The sequence below is a fragment of the Numida meleagris genome, chromosome 12 (genome assembly GCF_002078875.1).
Source record: "Numida meleagris isolate 19003 breed g44 Domestic line chromosome 12, NumMel1.0, whole genome shotgun sequence".
Taxonomy (NCBI): domain Eukaryota; kingdom Metazoa; phylum Chordata; class Aves; order Galliformes; family Numididae; genus Numida; species Numida meleagris.
Window position 1 is genome coordinate 12564478 of NC_034420.1, and position 16599 is coordinate 12581076.

A 16599-nucleotide genomic window follows, 5' to 3' on the forward strand; every position below is an offset into this window, starting at 1 on the left:
TGCAGGCATGACCTGTGGGGGCAGGTTAGCAGTTTTAACCTGGTGAAGGTCCCCAGAGGTTGGACTTGTGCTCCCCCCTGCAGCTGTCAGCAGCGCAGTACAGCTGCAAGCTTGTCCTGTGTGTTTTCAGAGCATGTTTCAGGCTTTCAGGGCCTTTGGATACAGTCTCGAACTGTGAGATGGATATCAGTATGTTTCTGATTGGTAAGACACTAAACCTTTCTTTTTTTTTTCTCCAACCGTAGCATATGTCTAGAAGCATCTGTGTCTTCCATAGAGCCTGCAGTTGAATAAGATGTGTGGGCACGTGGCTAGAGAGTTTTAAGATGATATGTATGTCTGCTGCTTCCGTGTAATTGATCTGTGGACATCTTTCTGTAAAGCAAAACATGCTGGGACCTGTTCTGAAGCCTCATTTGCTTGTTTTAAAAAAAAAATACATTAAAATACGTGAATTTTTTCAATACTTTGCTTTGACCCTGCTTCCTGCAGCAGGATGCCTGAGGACTTTGATTTTATTCAGCTGCCACCAAAGCAGCTACGGAGTGGGCTGTGACAGTGAATACGCTTCTAGTTCTCTGTTCTGACCTGTGGGACCCAGTGGCACTGGGCACTGATGCTGCTGGAGGTTGGTGATGGTGTCAGTGGCACGGCCCTAGGGGCACAGCTGGGGCACAGACTGCCCTTCCCTGGAGAAAGGGCTGAGCTTTGGGCTCTCCTCAGATAAGAGGCAGCCCAAGGCAGCGTCAGGGGAGGCTGGGCCATGCTGGACTGGGAGGGCTGTGCTGCCAGCTGCTGCTCTGGCCCCAGGGTTCCAGTCAGGGCCCATGAGCACTGCAGACAGAACTCTCAGGCAAGCTTTACGTGATGACACATAATTTATTTTCTAACCAAATCCTCAGAGGTACACGTTTTCTTCAGCTGATGGACAAAGGGAAGAGAGGTGGGTTTAGAACAGGCCAGACGTTGTGCGTCGTAAATTTTTAACGTTAAAGGAGCAGACCTTTTTTCTTCCCGGTTGCTTATCCCCTTGTGCTTCTGTGGAAAGGACAGAGAAAGGCAAGTTTCCTGCCCGAGTGGTGTGTTGCTGCAACAGGATCCCTGTTTGGGATTTCCTCTGTGCATCCGTCTGTATAGGATTAGAAATGTATTTTGTGAGGCAGCTGTTAGCTGCGTTTTACAACAAAATTGACTTGTCTGGTTCAACCACTGTGGTGTAAAAAACCACAACTTTCATCCCAGTGCTCCTTCTCTCACAGGGTTAAACAAAGGTGACCTTAAGAACTTGACAAAAGCAGTTGTAGAAAGCGTTAGAGCTTTTTGTTAGCGCTCAGCAGGGCTTTTCAGATGCTGGGTACTGCTGTTAGCTGCGTGCCCCACTGCCTGTCACTGCTGGAAAACTTCCTGTAGGCAAATCCTCACCGCTGATACTCAGTTATGGAGAGTCCTGGGGTTGCCCTGGGGGGCACGGCTGTGCTGCTTTTCCTTCCTACAGATGCTGAAGCTGCTCGGGTACCCTGGCAGTAGTGTTCAGACATCCGTGACCCACGCAGCTCTGCAGTGCATCTGGTCCAACAGGGCCTGATCCTTACTGACCAGCTGTACGAAGCCAAGCTGACGTAAGTTGATCAAAAGGGCTTGAGTTGATCTTAAGGCACGCAGATGGGAGCAAAGAGGAGAAAATAACAGCTGTAGCTAGCCAGTAGCTTAAGGAAAAGGCACAAATTTCCAACTCTTGACCTTCTCCTCCTTTGTCTCCAGGATGTGCTGTACGTGTGTTGGCAAACAGGCAGGTGAGCAGTCCATCGTTTGTTTTCGCTGTCCAGCCCAGCCCCAGGTAACTGCATTTAACACGCCGGTGCCTCTGGGGACTCGTTGTGCTGGCGTTCTTGAGGGCTCACCTCCTCTCGCTGTCCTGAGCGGAAGGGCAGGCGGGGAGCTGTCCTGGGGATGGAATTTCTCTGCGAAGACGCCACCTGTCAGCGCAGGTCTTGCGTGCGTCAGCAAGGAGCAGTGAGGCTGCTGGGTGCGTTGCAGCTGGTGGTCCTGCCATTTTCCACAGCACGGGGGAGAGGACAGCCTGTTCGGGATTTTTGTACCGTGACGGGGGTGGGAGCTTACAGGGATCTCCTGGCATTAGCGATGAGAACTTGGCTGGTCAGCTTAGCGCTAAGTGTCCTTGTGACTGTGACTGGCATGGGGAGAATTCAGAATGGTCCCAGACCTGAGCTTGTTCAAATCCCATGGAAAAGGATGACAACCCGAGACCACTAGCTTGACTTTCACACAGTGCTAGGCAGGAATACTTCATCCCCTCTCCCCTGCTGTGCAAAGTACGGTTAACTCTAGCGAGAAAAGCATCCGTGGCGATGGGGAAGGGAGCGTGGGTGCTACAGCTCGTCGCTCTCAGGCAGAACCCGTGCCCAGCCTTGCGGGACTCTGTTGAAGTTGGGTCTGCGGGAGATCACCTCCAGAACGCTCAGGTCCAGCTCGGCAGGAGGCACGTAGAAGAGGTCGCTGAGCTGGGCTTTGTCAAACGGGGTGGGAGTCCTGCGGACCAAGAGAGAGGGAGCTCAGCACAGCACGGAGATGGTGTGCACGTTTTGAAGGTGATGGATAAAGCAGGTCTGCATGCCTTAATTCAACAAGCCCAGCCGCAGCCAGCAATAGCTGTAGCAAAACACCGCCCTCTTCTCCCTCCCCAGGATGCCCTTACGCTCTGCTTGCTCAGCAGTGTGCTTCTGTACAGAGTGAAGCTGCATTCAGGTTTGGGCATGCCCAGGTAGTGCTTCTTGGTGCCAGACTGCTGGTGGCTGCGCTGGGGAGGGAGGAAGCCTGCTGGTGCATTTACCACAGCCTGTTTTTGTGAGATGTGAGAGGGGTTACATTAAGAGAGCAGGTGATGGTGACAAACCCTCTGGTCTACAGACAGCGGCTTGTTTGCAGCTAATGTGTTCTGCAGGGGCTGAGGCTCCCCGTGCTGCTTCCTGATTGCTCTAGCGCATGTTCAGGCAAATGTCTTTCTCCTGGCCCTGGTTCCTGCCTGCCTTTTGGGACAGCTCTGGAACTATGACTAACAGGAGGAGCAGTGCGGGGGCAAGAGCTGTCATCCCTTTCTGGAGAAATGTCGAAAGGGACCGGGGTGAACAGTGCCAGCCCCCAGAAAGCCAAGAAGGTTGGGTTTGGAACACCCCATTGGGGCTGATCTATCAATAGGGCAGAGCTGGGAGTGTTTGCTTTGGGAAGCACTGCGTGAGCATGAGCAACGTGGCACTGTTTTGCAACAGCATCCGAGGGAGAAATAAGAGGGGAAAGGTAAAGGAGAGGCTTGTTGGGAAGCTGTCTCCCTGCTATTAAAAGGCAGTCATTTGCAGAGCTTTGTTTTCGCTCTCTCTTAAGGTAGCAAACTTCAGCGAGCTGGCTGAAGCTCTGTGCTTCGCAGCCTGAAAGCTGAGAAGAAACCAGTCTGCTTTAATGCAGTTGCTGTTGAGATGGTGAACTTTCCCTTGCCCCGTGACACATGCGAGCTGTGCTGGGATTCACCTAGCTCTAGGCAAGGCTGCTGGCTTCTCGCTAGCTGCTCCGTTCCAAAAAGCGTGTTTTTCTGCAGTTTGGTATTTGATGAACTGAGAAGTGATTTAAAAGCCAACAGCTTGGAAGATCATGACGAGCCCAAGTTGAAAGCAGATTGGCTCTCTGAATCTTCGTGCCTCAGTGAAGAATTAGAGGAGGTGGCGAGAGGCTCGGTGTTAAATTAGCATCCATCTGTATTAAATAACAGTTCAGCACTTTAAATAGAAAGGCAGCGTGTGAGAGGGGAGAAATGGTGCAGGGTAAAGCATCATTCAGAAACATGCCCTTGCTCGAGTCTCTGTCCATAAATAAATACTGAGGCAGGAAGATGGCTGAATGCTGCAGGGATAGAGCCAGCTGCCTACAGCAGCTCCTCACCCTCCATCTATAGCAGCTCCCTGCTGTTACTGCACCACGGCGCTGGAGGTGAATGGCTGGGAAGGAGGTTCTGGGGCACGGTACGCAGCTTTGGTTCTCACGATTCTGCTGTGGGCTGCTCCTGGATCCCAACCAAATGCCTTTCCTGAGAGTTTTTCCTTGGCAATGCCAGTTCCACGGTGCTAACCTTGCCCCTGGTGTACCTGGGAGGCACACAGGGGGCACAACAGCCAAGCCTTGCAGGAAGCAGCCACAGGGCACAGAGCTTGCCAGGCTGAGCCACCAGCAGCACGCCTGGGGCCTTCGGTCCCAAACAGGTGTTTGGAAAGGAGCTGGTGACCTCTTAGCACCTTGTGAGAAGATTAACCTTTGCACCCCTGTGCTTCCAGCAGCTGTTTGGCTACCTTAAGGAAATTAAGAGAGAGACTTGGCACTGCCTGTGCCACTCCTCTACCCAGCCTGAGTCTGGCAGAGAACATTGGTGCACCCTTCTCTGGGAATGAGGACAAGTCTTCCCAAGGTTCAGCAGGCGTCCCTGAGGGTACCCAATGGGATGGTGTGATGGATGGATGGATGGAGGTGCCCCAGGCTGGGGGTGCCCATGCCTCAGCCAGCCTTACCTGTTGAAGTTTACAAAATCCCCATGAGGGAGTTTCATGGGCAGCCAGTTCTCGCTGCCCACAGCCTTGTCCTTGTCAGCGACGTGTCCATGCCACGGGGAGCAGTAGCCCTTGGGAATGGCGGTGATGTTGAACTTCTCCGGGGGCACTTCTTTGAGGGGGCTTGAGTACCCTGCAGAGAGGGGGTTACATATGTATAAAACATCACTATATTTATATACTCATAAATCCAAGGGGCCTGTGCAGCAACATTGCCTTTCCTCTTGCTGCTGCAGCCCCCAGTGCACGTGCAGAGATTTTGGGATCTCTGGGACGAGAAGCACCTCTTCATTCGTGGGTGGGGACTGTCCCCCATGGGCAAGGGGGGAGGGAATGGAAAGCACAGCACTCAAATCACGTCCTCTGAGGGACAGACCAAGGTGCTCTGCCCATCTCCTGCCCTGCACCCTGCATGGAGATCACAGCAGGGTCAGATTTGGGATGCGAGCTTACCTGGTGCCAGAGAATCTGGATTGAGGACTTTGATCATGTGCAAGACTTTCTCTGTCTTCTTGGGCACCTCGGGAGGGCCACCATGGGGTGACACTGCCACGTGCAGCTCGGAGTGAAAGCTCTGCTGGCCCTCGGCGTTCCCAGCCTGTGGGTGGAAGGGTTGGGGGCTGAGCCTGCCCAGAATGGGGGAGTGAGGGATGCAAGCAGGAGCGCTTTGATGCTATCTTTGATGCCATCTACTCACTGTCCACTCGTTGGCTGCTCCTTCTCCTCTCTCGGTGCCATGTGAACCAGCTGGCCCCGACGGCTGCAAGAAGGGGAGGACAGGGCTCAGGGCTGCGCTGCCATACCCTTGCTGTGGGTGGGATGCTTTACCACGCTGTGCACCCAGCCCGCCGAGCCCAATGCAAAGGCTGCAAGAGGTGGGGGACCCCATCCCGGCCGGAGCCGGGCACGCACCTTCCTGTAGCCGCTGGGATGCTCAAAGACAAAGCGCTGCATCCGCTTCTGCCGCTGCTGGAAGAGCTGGGAGCCGCGGTTGGTGCTGAGGGAGAGCTCCTCCAGCATCACGTCCTGCGGCGTGCTCACCTTCTTGCCCAGGTCCAGCTGGGGCGCTGAGGATGCGAGTGGAGAGCACATATGAGGACCTTGGTGAGAGAATGGGGTTCGCTATCGAGGCTTGGTGGTGCGTGTGCCCTCTGCTTACCGTCTCCAGGATCCGGTTTCATGATGGTCATCGCCCGCTGCCGCGCTCCTGGTGCAGAGATGTGGGATGGGGACCGCTGCAAGAGAGAGGCGGCCCTGGGTGATGGCTGGGCACGAGGAGCTGCTCCCCACAGCAGCACTGGGGATGTTCAGAGCCCTGGGGATGCCCTGCATGTGAGCAGAGCTGCGTTTGTGTGTGCCCACCTCAATCTTTGCATCTGCCACCTCTCCCTCTCACCCCCACCACATCCCGCTTGGGAAGCCTGGAGCTGTCCCATGTCTGATTTCCTTTTTGTCTTTTTTTTAGGGCAGAATTATGCCTAGCTCTGCCTGCAGCGAGGTGTCCTCACCCCTGAGCCCCACTGGGAGCAGCACCGTGGGCCCTGGCTGCTCCCACCCTCCGCCTCAGCAGAGCTATTTTCAGCTGCTGGCCACAGGAGCTGCAACCCCGACCCCACAGGGCGAGGAGCCGAGGAGCCGAGCCTGTGGGGTGAGTGGGGATTCAGGCTGTCACCTTCCCCTAGGAGCCCTGGGCAGCTCCGGGTCCCCCCCGGCTGTGGCTCCATGGTGCATGGCACGTGGTTCTTTGCCAGCTCTGGCTCCAACATCACCCATCTTCAGCTGGCGGCAGCACGGAGGGACAGGGACAAGCTTGCTCCTCTGCAAACCCCCTCCCGACCCTGTCTGCTGCATCCCATTGGGGGACCGCACCAGGACCCCATGGCTGGGCTGTCCCCAAGCCTCGTGCACCCACCCGTCCCTTGGCCCGAGCGCGGCACCTCAGTTCCCTACCTGGCCAGGGGATTCCTTGTGATAGCAGGGGCTGAGGATGCCCTGTGGCTGCGCTGGGCACAAGGACACACTGCGGCTTCAGCCAGCAGCGTTGGGTGGCCCCAGCTGGCACCCCGAGCTCCTGCTGCTCGCCCCAACCCGTGCTGGGCTCCGGCTGGGATGCCAAGGTCTGGCTGCGGGGTAGCGGTTATTTCTGGCTGAGAAAGGGGCGGAGCGGGGCTGACCCTTGGGGATCGGGACGGTGCCACCCCAGCACCGAGCAGGGCTGACCCTTAGGGACAGACCCCCAGGCAGAGGTGTTGGCTGTGAGCAGGAGGTGACCGCATGCGCCCAGGCACCTGGGAATGGTGGGAAGCAGGCAGGCAGGCGGGTGGGATAGCGGCAGTTTATTTCTGAGCTGGGAATACATGTGCATGGTGCAGGCGGGACGCGGTGGCTACAGAACCCAGGGGGCAAGGATGCTTGCTACTGCAGTGTGTCCCAGGGGAAGGGACGGGGGGGACAGGGGCTCCCCCAAGAGGCACCGTGCCCTGGTAGCACCCCCCTTTCCTTTCCTGCTCTCGCTGGCACCAGGGCCACACTTCCCCTGTTCCCTGAAGTTGCTGCCCTAGCTCTCCCTGCATCGCTCCCCAGGCTGTACTCTATAACTGTGCCCACCCCACTGCCCCCTCTTCCCATCATACCCCATCACCTACCACTGCTGCTGTCCTCCAGGGAGGACCTGTCCCTCACCCCTCACACCTGCATCCAGACCTCCTCCCAGCCCTCTGCAACCTGCACCGCTGCCTTCTGCATGCCCCCATCTCCCCCCGTCGCACTGCCCTCCGTCCCTGCTGTGTCCCTCCATGGGGACAGGGATGGGGACAGTGATAGTGCTGGTGCTGTCCCCCTCTGCCCCCCGAGCAGTGGGAGGTGACATGTCCATGGTCCCCTTGGCATGGCAATAAATAACTCTGGATATCTTCGTTGTCGCTAAGGAAGAGTTTAGGGGAAATTCCTTCAGGAGGGCTCAAAAGCAAAAAAGAGAAAAACCATAAAAGCGAGGAAGATTTGGGAGGTGGGGAGGATAAAATATTCACTTCTCCTCCCCCAGATCTCGTTTCAATTGAAAGCAGCCAGGCTGCCAAGCAGGGCTGGGCAGGGTGCCCCAACCGCAGCAACGCGGTGCTGTGCCACCCCCAGAAAGCTGAGCCGTGGGGTGCCGGGCTGTGCCCCCCCAGCACTGGGCACAGGGCTGGTCCTGCTGCCAGCTGCTCTGCGCTCACTGCTGAGCACGCAGTCCTGCCCCGAAAGGTTAGGGTGGTAAAAATAGCGCGGGGCCATGGGGCTGTGGGCGGGCGGGAGGCGGCTGACCCCAGGGGCGCATTGGTACGGATGGGGCCACCCCATGCACCCCCAGCCCAGTGCCTCTCCCTGCCTGGGGACCCATGCTGAGGGCGCTGTCACTCATTCACGGGTGGCACTGGGGGGGCTGCCCCATCCCCAAGCGGTGCGTGTGGCTGGGACTGCTCTACGAGGTGCAGGGGGCCCCCGATGGTAGCCCCCCCGCCTTCAGCCGCAGGCTTCCGCTCCAGCCCCGTGGACACAGGTTGAAGCTGTGGATGCCCGGGCTCTTGGTCCCCGAATCTTCGGAGTCAATGGAGACGTCCGAGTCCGTCGGGGACCGGGAATTGTAGCGCTTGGCTGGGGAGCGTGCACCCACCACCGGCGACGGCAGAGGGCTCTTTGGGGTGGGGGACAGCCCGGCCGGGCTGGGTGACAGCAGGAGCCGGCGGCTCTCTGCCCAGGTGGCTCGGGACACCCCAGGGGAGGCACAGGGCCCCTCTGTTAGAGGCGATTTGTGCGATGGTGAGGGGCTGCCTGGCGCAGCCAGCATGCTGCGGGCACGCTGCGGGGCCGTGGCTTTGCACCCCTGCGGCAAAGTGGGGGGACCCACAGCCGGGGGGGTGAAGGGCCGGGAGCCATCCGGCCCCAGGGGTTTGGGAGAGGAGCTCTTCCTGCGGGCAGCATTGATGATGTTCCTGGCGAGCCGCGCTTGCATCTGGCGGCTGGCATGGGGCTCGGTGTCCTGCCGCTGCGGGGACAGGGAGCGCTCGCTCCATGGTGGGGACCTTGGGGGCCCCTGCTCCAGCTCGGGCACCGTGGGGGGGCTGGCCCAGCCGTCCTGGCTGCCCTGGTGCCGCGCCAGCCGTGGGGTCCAGGTGGGCGAGGCGGGGAGGGACGGCCGCCTTTCCTGCTGGGAAAGAAAGCACGTTAGTGTCCTCTGATGGCAGTGCTTGCAGACCCAGCAGTGGTGATGGGGAAAAGAGGCAAGAGGGGATCAACTCTAACGTTCCCCCCCAAGGGGCCTTTTTTGGAGACAGTAGCAAAGTTCCATCAGTGTGGGCACATGGGGACATCTCTGTCCTGCGGCGCTGCCACTGCCCACATAGATGGGGCCGTTACTGACCCACAGAGGGCAGGCCAAGCCGCAGTCCTTCACTCTTACCCCAAATACAGAATCACAGAATGGCTTGGATTGGAAGGGACATTAAAGGTCATCTGGTTCCATGTGTAATCCAGGGTGTCACTATGTGCTGATGCACCGGAGCCCCTGGTGCCAAGCTTTGCCACCCCGCAGCTCCTCCTGAGGCAGCAGGAAAGAGAAGAGACAGGTTTGACAGTGCACGTGAGTGTATTGAGAAAGAGGAGGGGAAAAAACGCAGGAGAAATAAAAGCACAGTCGAAAGGCAACTTGTTAATGCAGACAGCAGCAGGAGCCCATGGTACCCCTGTCCCCACCGGGCACCTCCCTGCCCCAACCCCATCCCCTTGCTGTGCAGGGTGGGTCTGGCATGTGCCCATTGGCTGCGAGAAAGCCAGCATCTGGGCAAGGGCACCTCTGCTGGTGCGTCCTGTGGTCAGACCTCGAGCTGTCAGGCCCTGGAGATGCCTCCAAAGCTCCAGCACTGAGCCCTGCCCATGCAGTCCCTCGTCTCCTGGCTGTGCCGGCCTTGCTAGCAGCCCACTCCAGCACTGAGATGCCCAGCTGCAGCATCAGCATTTGTCATCTGTCTGCTGCCAGGCTGGATCTGGGCAGAGCAGCTGAGGGCCTGGCACGGCACAGCAGCATCAGTCTGAGCAACGCATCACCTCCCTGGACCTGAAGGGAGACGAGGGAACATCAGGAGGAACAGGGACCCCAGCATGTCCCCAGTGCCATCCCCATGGTGAGGAGGAGGCTTCTCTCCACAGCGTGGGAGCAGACAGGGACAGATCCCGAAGGAGCAGCAGAAGAGACAGGAGCAGGCACAGTGCAGTGGGAGGGTGACATGTCCCCTTGGCCACACTTTGGTACGGAGAGCTGGAAGTGCAGAAGGTGAGAAAAGGACCAAGGCAGAGCCATGGTGCTCCGTAAAGTTTCCAGGCAACAGAAGAGAGAAAGCAGCAGAGGTGCTGCGGGTCGGCCGTGCTCCTGTCCATGCACTTTGCTTCGCAGACTCGGCCCCGTTTGGCACAGACACACAGCTCCCATCGCCCCACTGGGGCTCAGCACTGTGTCCTCACCCCACAGCACTGCCCTAGGGTTGGGCGCTGGGAGCCACCACGCTACTTCATTTTGTCTTTCAATTTTTCGTCCCCCCTTTTTCAGGTCGGTTTGGCTTTTTGCACAGCCCTCTGAGCAACGCTCGAGGGTTTGGCCATCTGGAGGGGAGCCCAACATCTGCCCGCGTTCACTCTCTACTTGTAGTAAAAAGAAGGCTTCCACACCTGCGGCTCGATCCCCGCGTTCCTGGTGGAGTAGGAGGGTCGAGGTGCCTGGAAGCCCTTGGCTCGAGGGGAGCGCCCGTGGCACGGCGATGCCAGCAGCAGCTCTGCACCGCCGCCTCCGGCACCGTGAGTCATGGGCAGAGCCCCGGTGGCACCGGGGAAAGGGCTGGAAGCTGCTCCGTGCGTGGTGGGAGGTTGCCAAATGGGGGACGGAGGCAGCGGGGAGGTGGGGCAGGAGGTGTGCTGTGGGTAGGGGTAGGCGCTGGGAGGTGAGGGTCTGGGTGGTGGCATGGACCTCGCTGGAGCTTTGGATGGGGAGAGGATGAAGAGCGAAGGCTGGAGCTGGTAGGGCTGGTGCTTGGAGGGCTCCACCTCGTTCTCCATCGGGTTGTTGCCGTAGAGAGAGGCGGGGGGGGTTTTGGAAGGCCGGGAGGGGCTCCTGCTGGGGTGTCTGGAGACCATGGGCGACAGGCAAGCGTTGGCATCGTACTTCCAGGAGGGAGGCAGCGACATGGTGGGCGATGGGGAGCGCAGCAGCTCAGGCCGGGAGGGAGCCTCGATGATGAACTTCTCCATGCGGGACTGCCGGCGGGCAAAGAGCTCGGCCCCCTTCCCCCTGGCCTCGCTCAGGTTGTGGCTGGGCTGCGGCTTTGGCTTCGGCTGCACCGTGGGGGACTTGAGGCAGGAGGACCACGCTGGGGCATCGTCGGGCACCGGGAGGGGCTGCGCAGCCCTGGATGCGCTGGTGGGGACAAAGTTGGCAGCTTCGGCCCCTAAAGCAAAGGGCTCATCCTCAGCACCGGGCTCCCCATGCTCCTTCTGCTTCTTCCTGATGTCCGCACTCTGGACCAAATCCAGCAGGTCGGGGTTGGGGCCCAGCTTGGGCTTCTCTACAAAGGTGAACATGGATTTCTTGTGGCCCCTGCGTGCTGCCGACTCCTCCAGGATGCCCGTTTTGGGCAAGGGGACCACTGCCTCCAGCCCGTAGCCGGGACCCAGCAGTGCCTTCTGCTCCCCAGGGGGGTACAGGGCCGAGTAGGAGGGGGGCGAGCGGACCCTGCTGAGCGGGGGTGGGCTGCCCAGCGTCTCTGCATAGGTGGGCGGCGGGCGCTCGGTGCCGGGGGGTTGCTCCGGGGGCTGGCTCAACCCGGGGGGTGTCTGGGTGCCGAACGGCCGCGCCGTGCGGTTCTTCACCGGCTTGGGCTTGGCCAGGGTGAGGTGGACCTCATAGTACTGCCTGCCCTGAGCCCCGCTCTGCGCCTGTGTGGCGGGGGGGGCAGACCCTGGAGGTGTGCTGGCTGTCACTGTGGGCATGTTGGATGTCACCGTGGGAGGACTGGCTGTCCCCACAGGCGCGCTGGCCATGCCCATGGGTGTGTCGGCCATCCCCATCGGTATGCTGGCTGCCACCATGGGTGTGCTGGCTGTCCCCATGGGCACGCTGGTTGTCACTATATGTGTGCTGGCTGTCCCTATGGGCATGCTGGCTGTCCCAGTGGGCATACTGGCTGTCACCGTGGGTGCACTGGCTGTCCCTGTGGTTATGTTGGCTGACACCATGGGCACGCTGGCTGCCCCCATGGCTGAGTTGGCCATCGTCATACCAGTAGGTATGCTGGCTGTCACCGTGGGTGCACTGGCTGTCACCACAGGTGTACTAGCCGTCCCTATGGGCGTGCTAGCTCTCCTCACGGTCATGTTAGCTGTCACCACGGGCATGGTGGCTGTCCCCATGGGTACACTTTCTGTCCCCAGAGGCATGACAGTTGTCCCCATGGTCATGCTGGCCGTCCCCATGGGTGCGTTGGCTGTCACCACAGGCACAGTGGGCACCTCCCCATTCTTCTGCTCAGGAATGCACACGCTCTCTGGTGGGGCAGGAGTGGCCATTCTTGTCCCCAAGCTGTCCTGCGTCCCCTGGACCCCTCCCACTTCGCTCTCCACCTTCTCCTTGTGCACACCATTGGCAGCAGCCAGTGCCATGTTCTCCTTCAGGTAGATGCTCAATGGGACTTGCTGAGCCTCAGCAGGGGACTCCCGGAGAGATGCCACGTCCTCCTGCTCCCCCGGCGTCCCCCTGGTGCCGTGCCCCTCGCCCTCCTCCATGTCTCCTCGCTGCGTCCCCAGGCTCAGTGGCAGCCCCGTGCCATGCCCCGTGCCGGTCCCGGTGAGCCCGTCAACACGCTGCCTGCGGCGGTGGAAGAGCAGCACGCCCTTGGAGCTGGGGCCCGGCGCTGTGGTGAGCTGGGCCACAATCCTGCGGCTCCGCGCCTTCGCCTCTTTCAGCTCCTTCTCGGAGAGGCTGGAGCTGCGGGAGAGACCTGGGTGGGGAGAGAGGAGAGGAGCGGGGGGTTAGCGGGGCTCAGCCCCTGCTTGGAGTGCCCCCAGCACCCTGGACCCTGGGATGCCTCCCCTCCAGCCCAGCCTTGTTGCAGCTGGGTGCTCTGCCCAATGCTGCATAGACATTGCTGGGAGTAACCCCCGAAGCCCAGAAGACAGCCACCATGGGGCAGATGTGACCATTCCTCCCACCCAGCAGGGCAGAGGGGAGCGTCCCTGCGTCTCACTCCGCAGGACAGTTTATCTCTCCGGGCTCTGCGCGCTGATCCTAGTGACCGTATGGGAAAGGAATTTCTCAAAAGGCTTCAGGAGGTTTCAGGTTGCAGCTCACAGGATTTCAGCCCCTGGCTCAAACACACACGGGGCAGGGAAGGCGTCCCCCGTCCCTCTCCCCAGATCACGACGCACAGCCCCACACACGCAGGAGTGCGAAGCCTGCCCCATCACTTCGCCGTAGGACCGGTGTGTATGTACCCGGCACGTATGCGCGCAGCAACACGAGATGGCAGCAGCCGACAGGAGCTGGGCAGGACGCTGACCCGACAGGCAGCCCGCAGCAACGCGCCAACCCCATTCCTTCGGAGCCTATAGGAGTGCTACGAGCGGCCGGCCCCGCGCTGAAAGCCCTCGGAGCGCCGCAGGGCTCCTCCAGCGCCGGCCAAAAGGTCAGGGCCAAAGCCCTTCCCAAACGCCGGGAGGATGTGGAGCTGCCGGGAACGCATTTTCTCGGGGTGAGCCATTTCCTATGAGCGTGCCCTGAAACGCCCATGGCCACCGGGAAGAGCAGTGCCACCAAACGGCCCCCAGCCCCCTTCCTCGCTATGGGGTCCGTGCGTTGCACCCAGGACCACGGCCACGAGGGCCCCATCCACCCCCGGACGGAGGTGGGTGGCCGATCCCAGCTCCTCCGGGCGCGGGCAGCGTCCACTCCCCTTCCCTTCATGTGTTTTTCATTTTCTTGCCTTCTGTGCTGCTTGGGAGCCTTCCAGGATATTTTAAGCGGTGGTTCAGCCTACCAGCGAAGGAAGGGATGAATGACTAAGCCAAATCCTTCCAGAGAGCTCGCGGTGGAGCGAGAAGGCTGCTCTGAGCTGGGCATCCCCTCCCCATCACCCTCCATCCCATCCGCCCATCTCTCGTAGCCACATCTGTGGGATGTTTGCAGCCATTTGACCCGCTCATCCCTTGGCCGGCGCGGAGGAACCAACCGGAGAGGAGGAGGAGGAGGAGGAGGAGTACGGATGGACCAAGCTTTAGAGCAGCCCAGCGGTGGGATTTAGCTGTGCCAAGAGGAGAAAAAGGCAGAAATACCATTGCAAACCCTCCTGGAAGCGATGAGCCCATCCGCAGCGGGCGTTCCAGCTCTCCCCGTCCGCAGCCGGCATTGTTGAATGCGACGTTTCTATTTGCTTTGGCGGCGGCACAGAGCGGGGAAGCGGCTTCCTGTGGCCGGGCTGCCTGGAGGGCCGCCAGCCCCGCGGCTCCCGCTCCGCCGCTCGCCCTCACCGCGTTTCTCTGCGGAGCGGCGGGGAAACGGGGCCGGGGAGCTGTTGGGAAACAAGCCGCAGGCTCCAGATGTCTGCGCATTTCACGCTCCGACCCAAGCATCCTTGGAGGCCGGGGCCGCCTATGAAGCTGAGCTCTCGGCAGAGCCGTCTTGGAGCCTCTCGCTCTTGCTACTGCCTTTTCATAGGCACCGAGGGGCCGCGGGGGTGTCCTCGGAGCTGGAGGGATGACTCAGCCTTTGGCCAAGTGATGTCCCGGCTTGGGCTAGCTGCCGGCTCAGCCCCGCACCCAACGCTGGGACCCCATAGCCCGCGGTCCAGAGCGCAGCCGGCTTCTGGCCACCGATGGAGCCCCGGCCAAAGCTCAGCTCCGAGGGCTGAGTGGCTCTTCCTTCCTTCCCACGCTGCTCGCCATCAGGCTGCTGTTTGGGAAGGAAACGTCTCCCGTCCCTGAGTGTCCCAGCCTCTTCCAAGAGCAATGAATCAGCCCCGCCAGCACTCCCACCCCGCGGCGGGGACGTCCCTGAGCCCTGTGGTCCTGGGATGCTATGGAAGGAGGTGCAGCATCACCGGGATCCTGCATGTACCCTCAGCCACATGCCACCTTGAGCATCATGTCAGTCCAATGCACTTTACCTTGGCCAGAACAGCCTGTAGCTCTCTACCTACAGAGATAGACCTTATCTACTTACACCTACTGACCTATATAGGCCCTTGCTCCTTATATTTCCAGCAACAGCCCCAAAGCTCGGGGCTTAACAGCCTCTTCCCAATCTGTCAGCCTTCCCTTGGCCCTCTCCTCCAGAGTGAGGGTGATGAGGATGATGAAAGGCATTTCTGTTCTCCTCCCTTCCCAGCCAGATGGGAAAAGCCCTCCTTCCAGCTCAGCTCTCCATGCCAACGCTGGGTCTCCTCGCACAGGGCTGATGGGTGAAACGCATCCGTGGAATTACACAGCTATGAAGGGAGACAAACAGTGATCTGGGAGCTGTCCCCATGCAGGTGTGGGTGTGACAATGAGATGTCCTGGCGGAGATGGGGGAATTGTACTCCAGCCCTGCTCCCGGCTCACACAGGATGCTCAGGGTGCATCACAGAGGATGTCACCCCGTGCCCAGCACCAGCCCTATGGAGCTGAGGGGAACCCAAGGCCAAGAAGAGAGAAATGACAAACCCCAACTCAGACAGACACACAGCCACCCCCTGGCAGTGCTGGGGATGGGGAACCCGCTGTTTTCACCCAAATGCTGAAGGCTTTGGACACGGAGCAGGTTTGGGGCAGGGAAGCCAGCTGGCCCTCTGCCCAAACTACAGCTGTGCGGGGCTTTTTGCAGCGCACACAAACGCACACATTTCAGCCTACTCTCCCCTTCAGCTCTCAGTTATCCCAAATAATCTGCTGCCAGGAAAACAAGAAGGGTAGCGCAGGCAGGCAGTCTGGCTGGCTGGGAACAATTAACATGCAGAGATAAAAACATGACAATTTTCTGCCTCATTCCCAGCTTCCAGCACTCCCGGTATAAAAACTCCATGAAGTTTCCACCAGCGCTGGCCTTACAGACCCGAAAATCCCCGACTGGAGCGGCAGAGCAGCCCAGTGCTGCCAGGCAGGATCAGAGCACGGGGCCTCTCCTCTGCCAGCGACAAAATCTGGCACAGCGAGAAAATTCGATTCGCTTGCAAGTTCTCCCTGCGCTCTGCTCCGTTCACGAGGGCTTTGCTGGATTTGGAGCTGGTTGCTCCCCGCTGCCCCACGCTGCTCCTGGCTCCTGGCTGTGCCTCGGCTGTGCCTGGCCCTCAGCACCCGAACTTGTCCCCACTTCTGCCTAAAATCGCCCCACAAGTGTGGGGCAGCAAGTCCTGGGGCTGCCATCTCCCAGTGGAAGGAAAGAGGAGAAGGGGTTGGGTATGGGACCACCGGGAATGTCATCGGGCATCGCCTGTCCCCAAGACAGAGTAGGGAGGGGACCGGGGCAAAGGGGTGGCCCTGGTGTGTCCCTGACCCGTGGAGGAGACAGTGCATGGAAGGAGCGGTGCAGATCTGGGAGATGCGATCCCCATCACCCCGCAGCCGCCCCAACCCACGGGCACGGACACGCGTGGGATTCATTTCTATAGAGACGAACGCAGCGCAGCCCCCCCGCCCCGCGGCGCTCCCCAGGCGGCTCCGCAACACGGGGACACCCCCAGCTCCCCGCAGCCCCAGCTCCTCGCATCCCGCTCATGCACCCCCCGATCCCTGCACCCTCATAACCCCATTCCTTGGCCCGGCCCCCAGCCGCCCCCCCCCTCGCTTCCCGCCACCCTCTTCCCGGGTCCTCCCGAGCCCCGCTCCTACCCGCGGTGCCGGTGCCGGTGCCGCCGCCGCTCGACTGCACCAGGGGAGGAGGCGGCGGGCAGGAAAGTTGCAGCGGCTCCGCCCTCGGAGCGGGCCCGGGGGGGCG

General features: G+C 60.2%; 2 protein-coding genes across 6 annotated transcripts in view; both read right to left on the minus strand.

Moving 5' to 3' along the window:
- Positions 224 to 6797, minus strand: MYOZ3 (myozenin 3). 3 transcript variants are annotated; one of them, XM_021410158.1, is made up of 7 exons: positions 6561 to 6797; positions 5770 to 5845; positions 5523 to 5677; positions 5308 to 5370; positions 5064 to 5208; positions 4572 to 4743; positions 224 to 2550 (listed from the first exon to the last, which is right to left on the minus strand). In XM_021410158.1, exons 2-7 carry the CDS (start codon positions 5798 to 5800, stop codon positions 2391 to 2393), a joined length of 726 nt encoding a protein of 241 aa, XP_021265833.1. In that variant the 5' UTR covers positions 5801 to 5845; positions 6561 to 6797; the 3' UTR covers positions 224 to 2390. The 3 variants fall into 3 exon arrangements, with proteins under 3 accessions (XP_021265833.1, XP_021265832.1, XP_021265834.1); XM_021410157.1 differs by having other exon boundaries at positions 5770 to 6797; XM_021410159.1 differs by lacking the exon at positions 224 to 2550 and adding an exon at positions 2568 to 3765 and having other exon boundaries at positions 5770 to 6797.
- The window catches only part of SYNPO (synaptopodin), a 12560-nt gene continuing 2892 nt past the window's right edge, over positions 6932 to 16599 (minus strand). Inside the window, exons 1-3 of one of the 3 annotated variants that reach the window (XM_021410153.1) lie at positions 13962 to 14285; positions 10311 to 12631; positions 6932 to 8796 (exon numbers count right to left, since the gene is read on the minus strand). In XM_021410153.1, coding sequence (XP_021265828.1) covers positions 8071 to 8796; positions 10311 to 12416 — 2832 coding nt within the window. In that variant the 5' untranslated portion in view covers positions 12417 to 12631; positions 13962 to 14285 and the 3' untranslated portion in view covers positions 6932 to 8070. Of the gene's footprint in view, positions 8797 to 10310; positions 12632 to 13961; positions 14286 to 16599 lie in introns of those variants that run through there. The other 2 variants (XM_021410150.1, XM_021410152.1) reach the window with 2 other exon arrangements.

Coding starts and splice junctions, on each gene's coding strand:
- MYOZ3 (XM_021410158.1), bottom strand. CDS start 5,800: ATGACCATCATGAAACCGGATCCTGGAGACG. Junction 5,371..5,522: donor ATCCCAGCGGCTACAGGAAG/GTGCGTGCCCGG, acceptor CCCTTCTTGCAG/CCGTCGGGGCCAGCTGGTTC. Junction 5,209..5,307: donor GAGCAGCCAACGAGTGGACA/GTGAGTAGATGG, acceptor TTCCACCCACAG/GCTGGGAACGCCGAGGGCCA.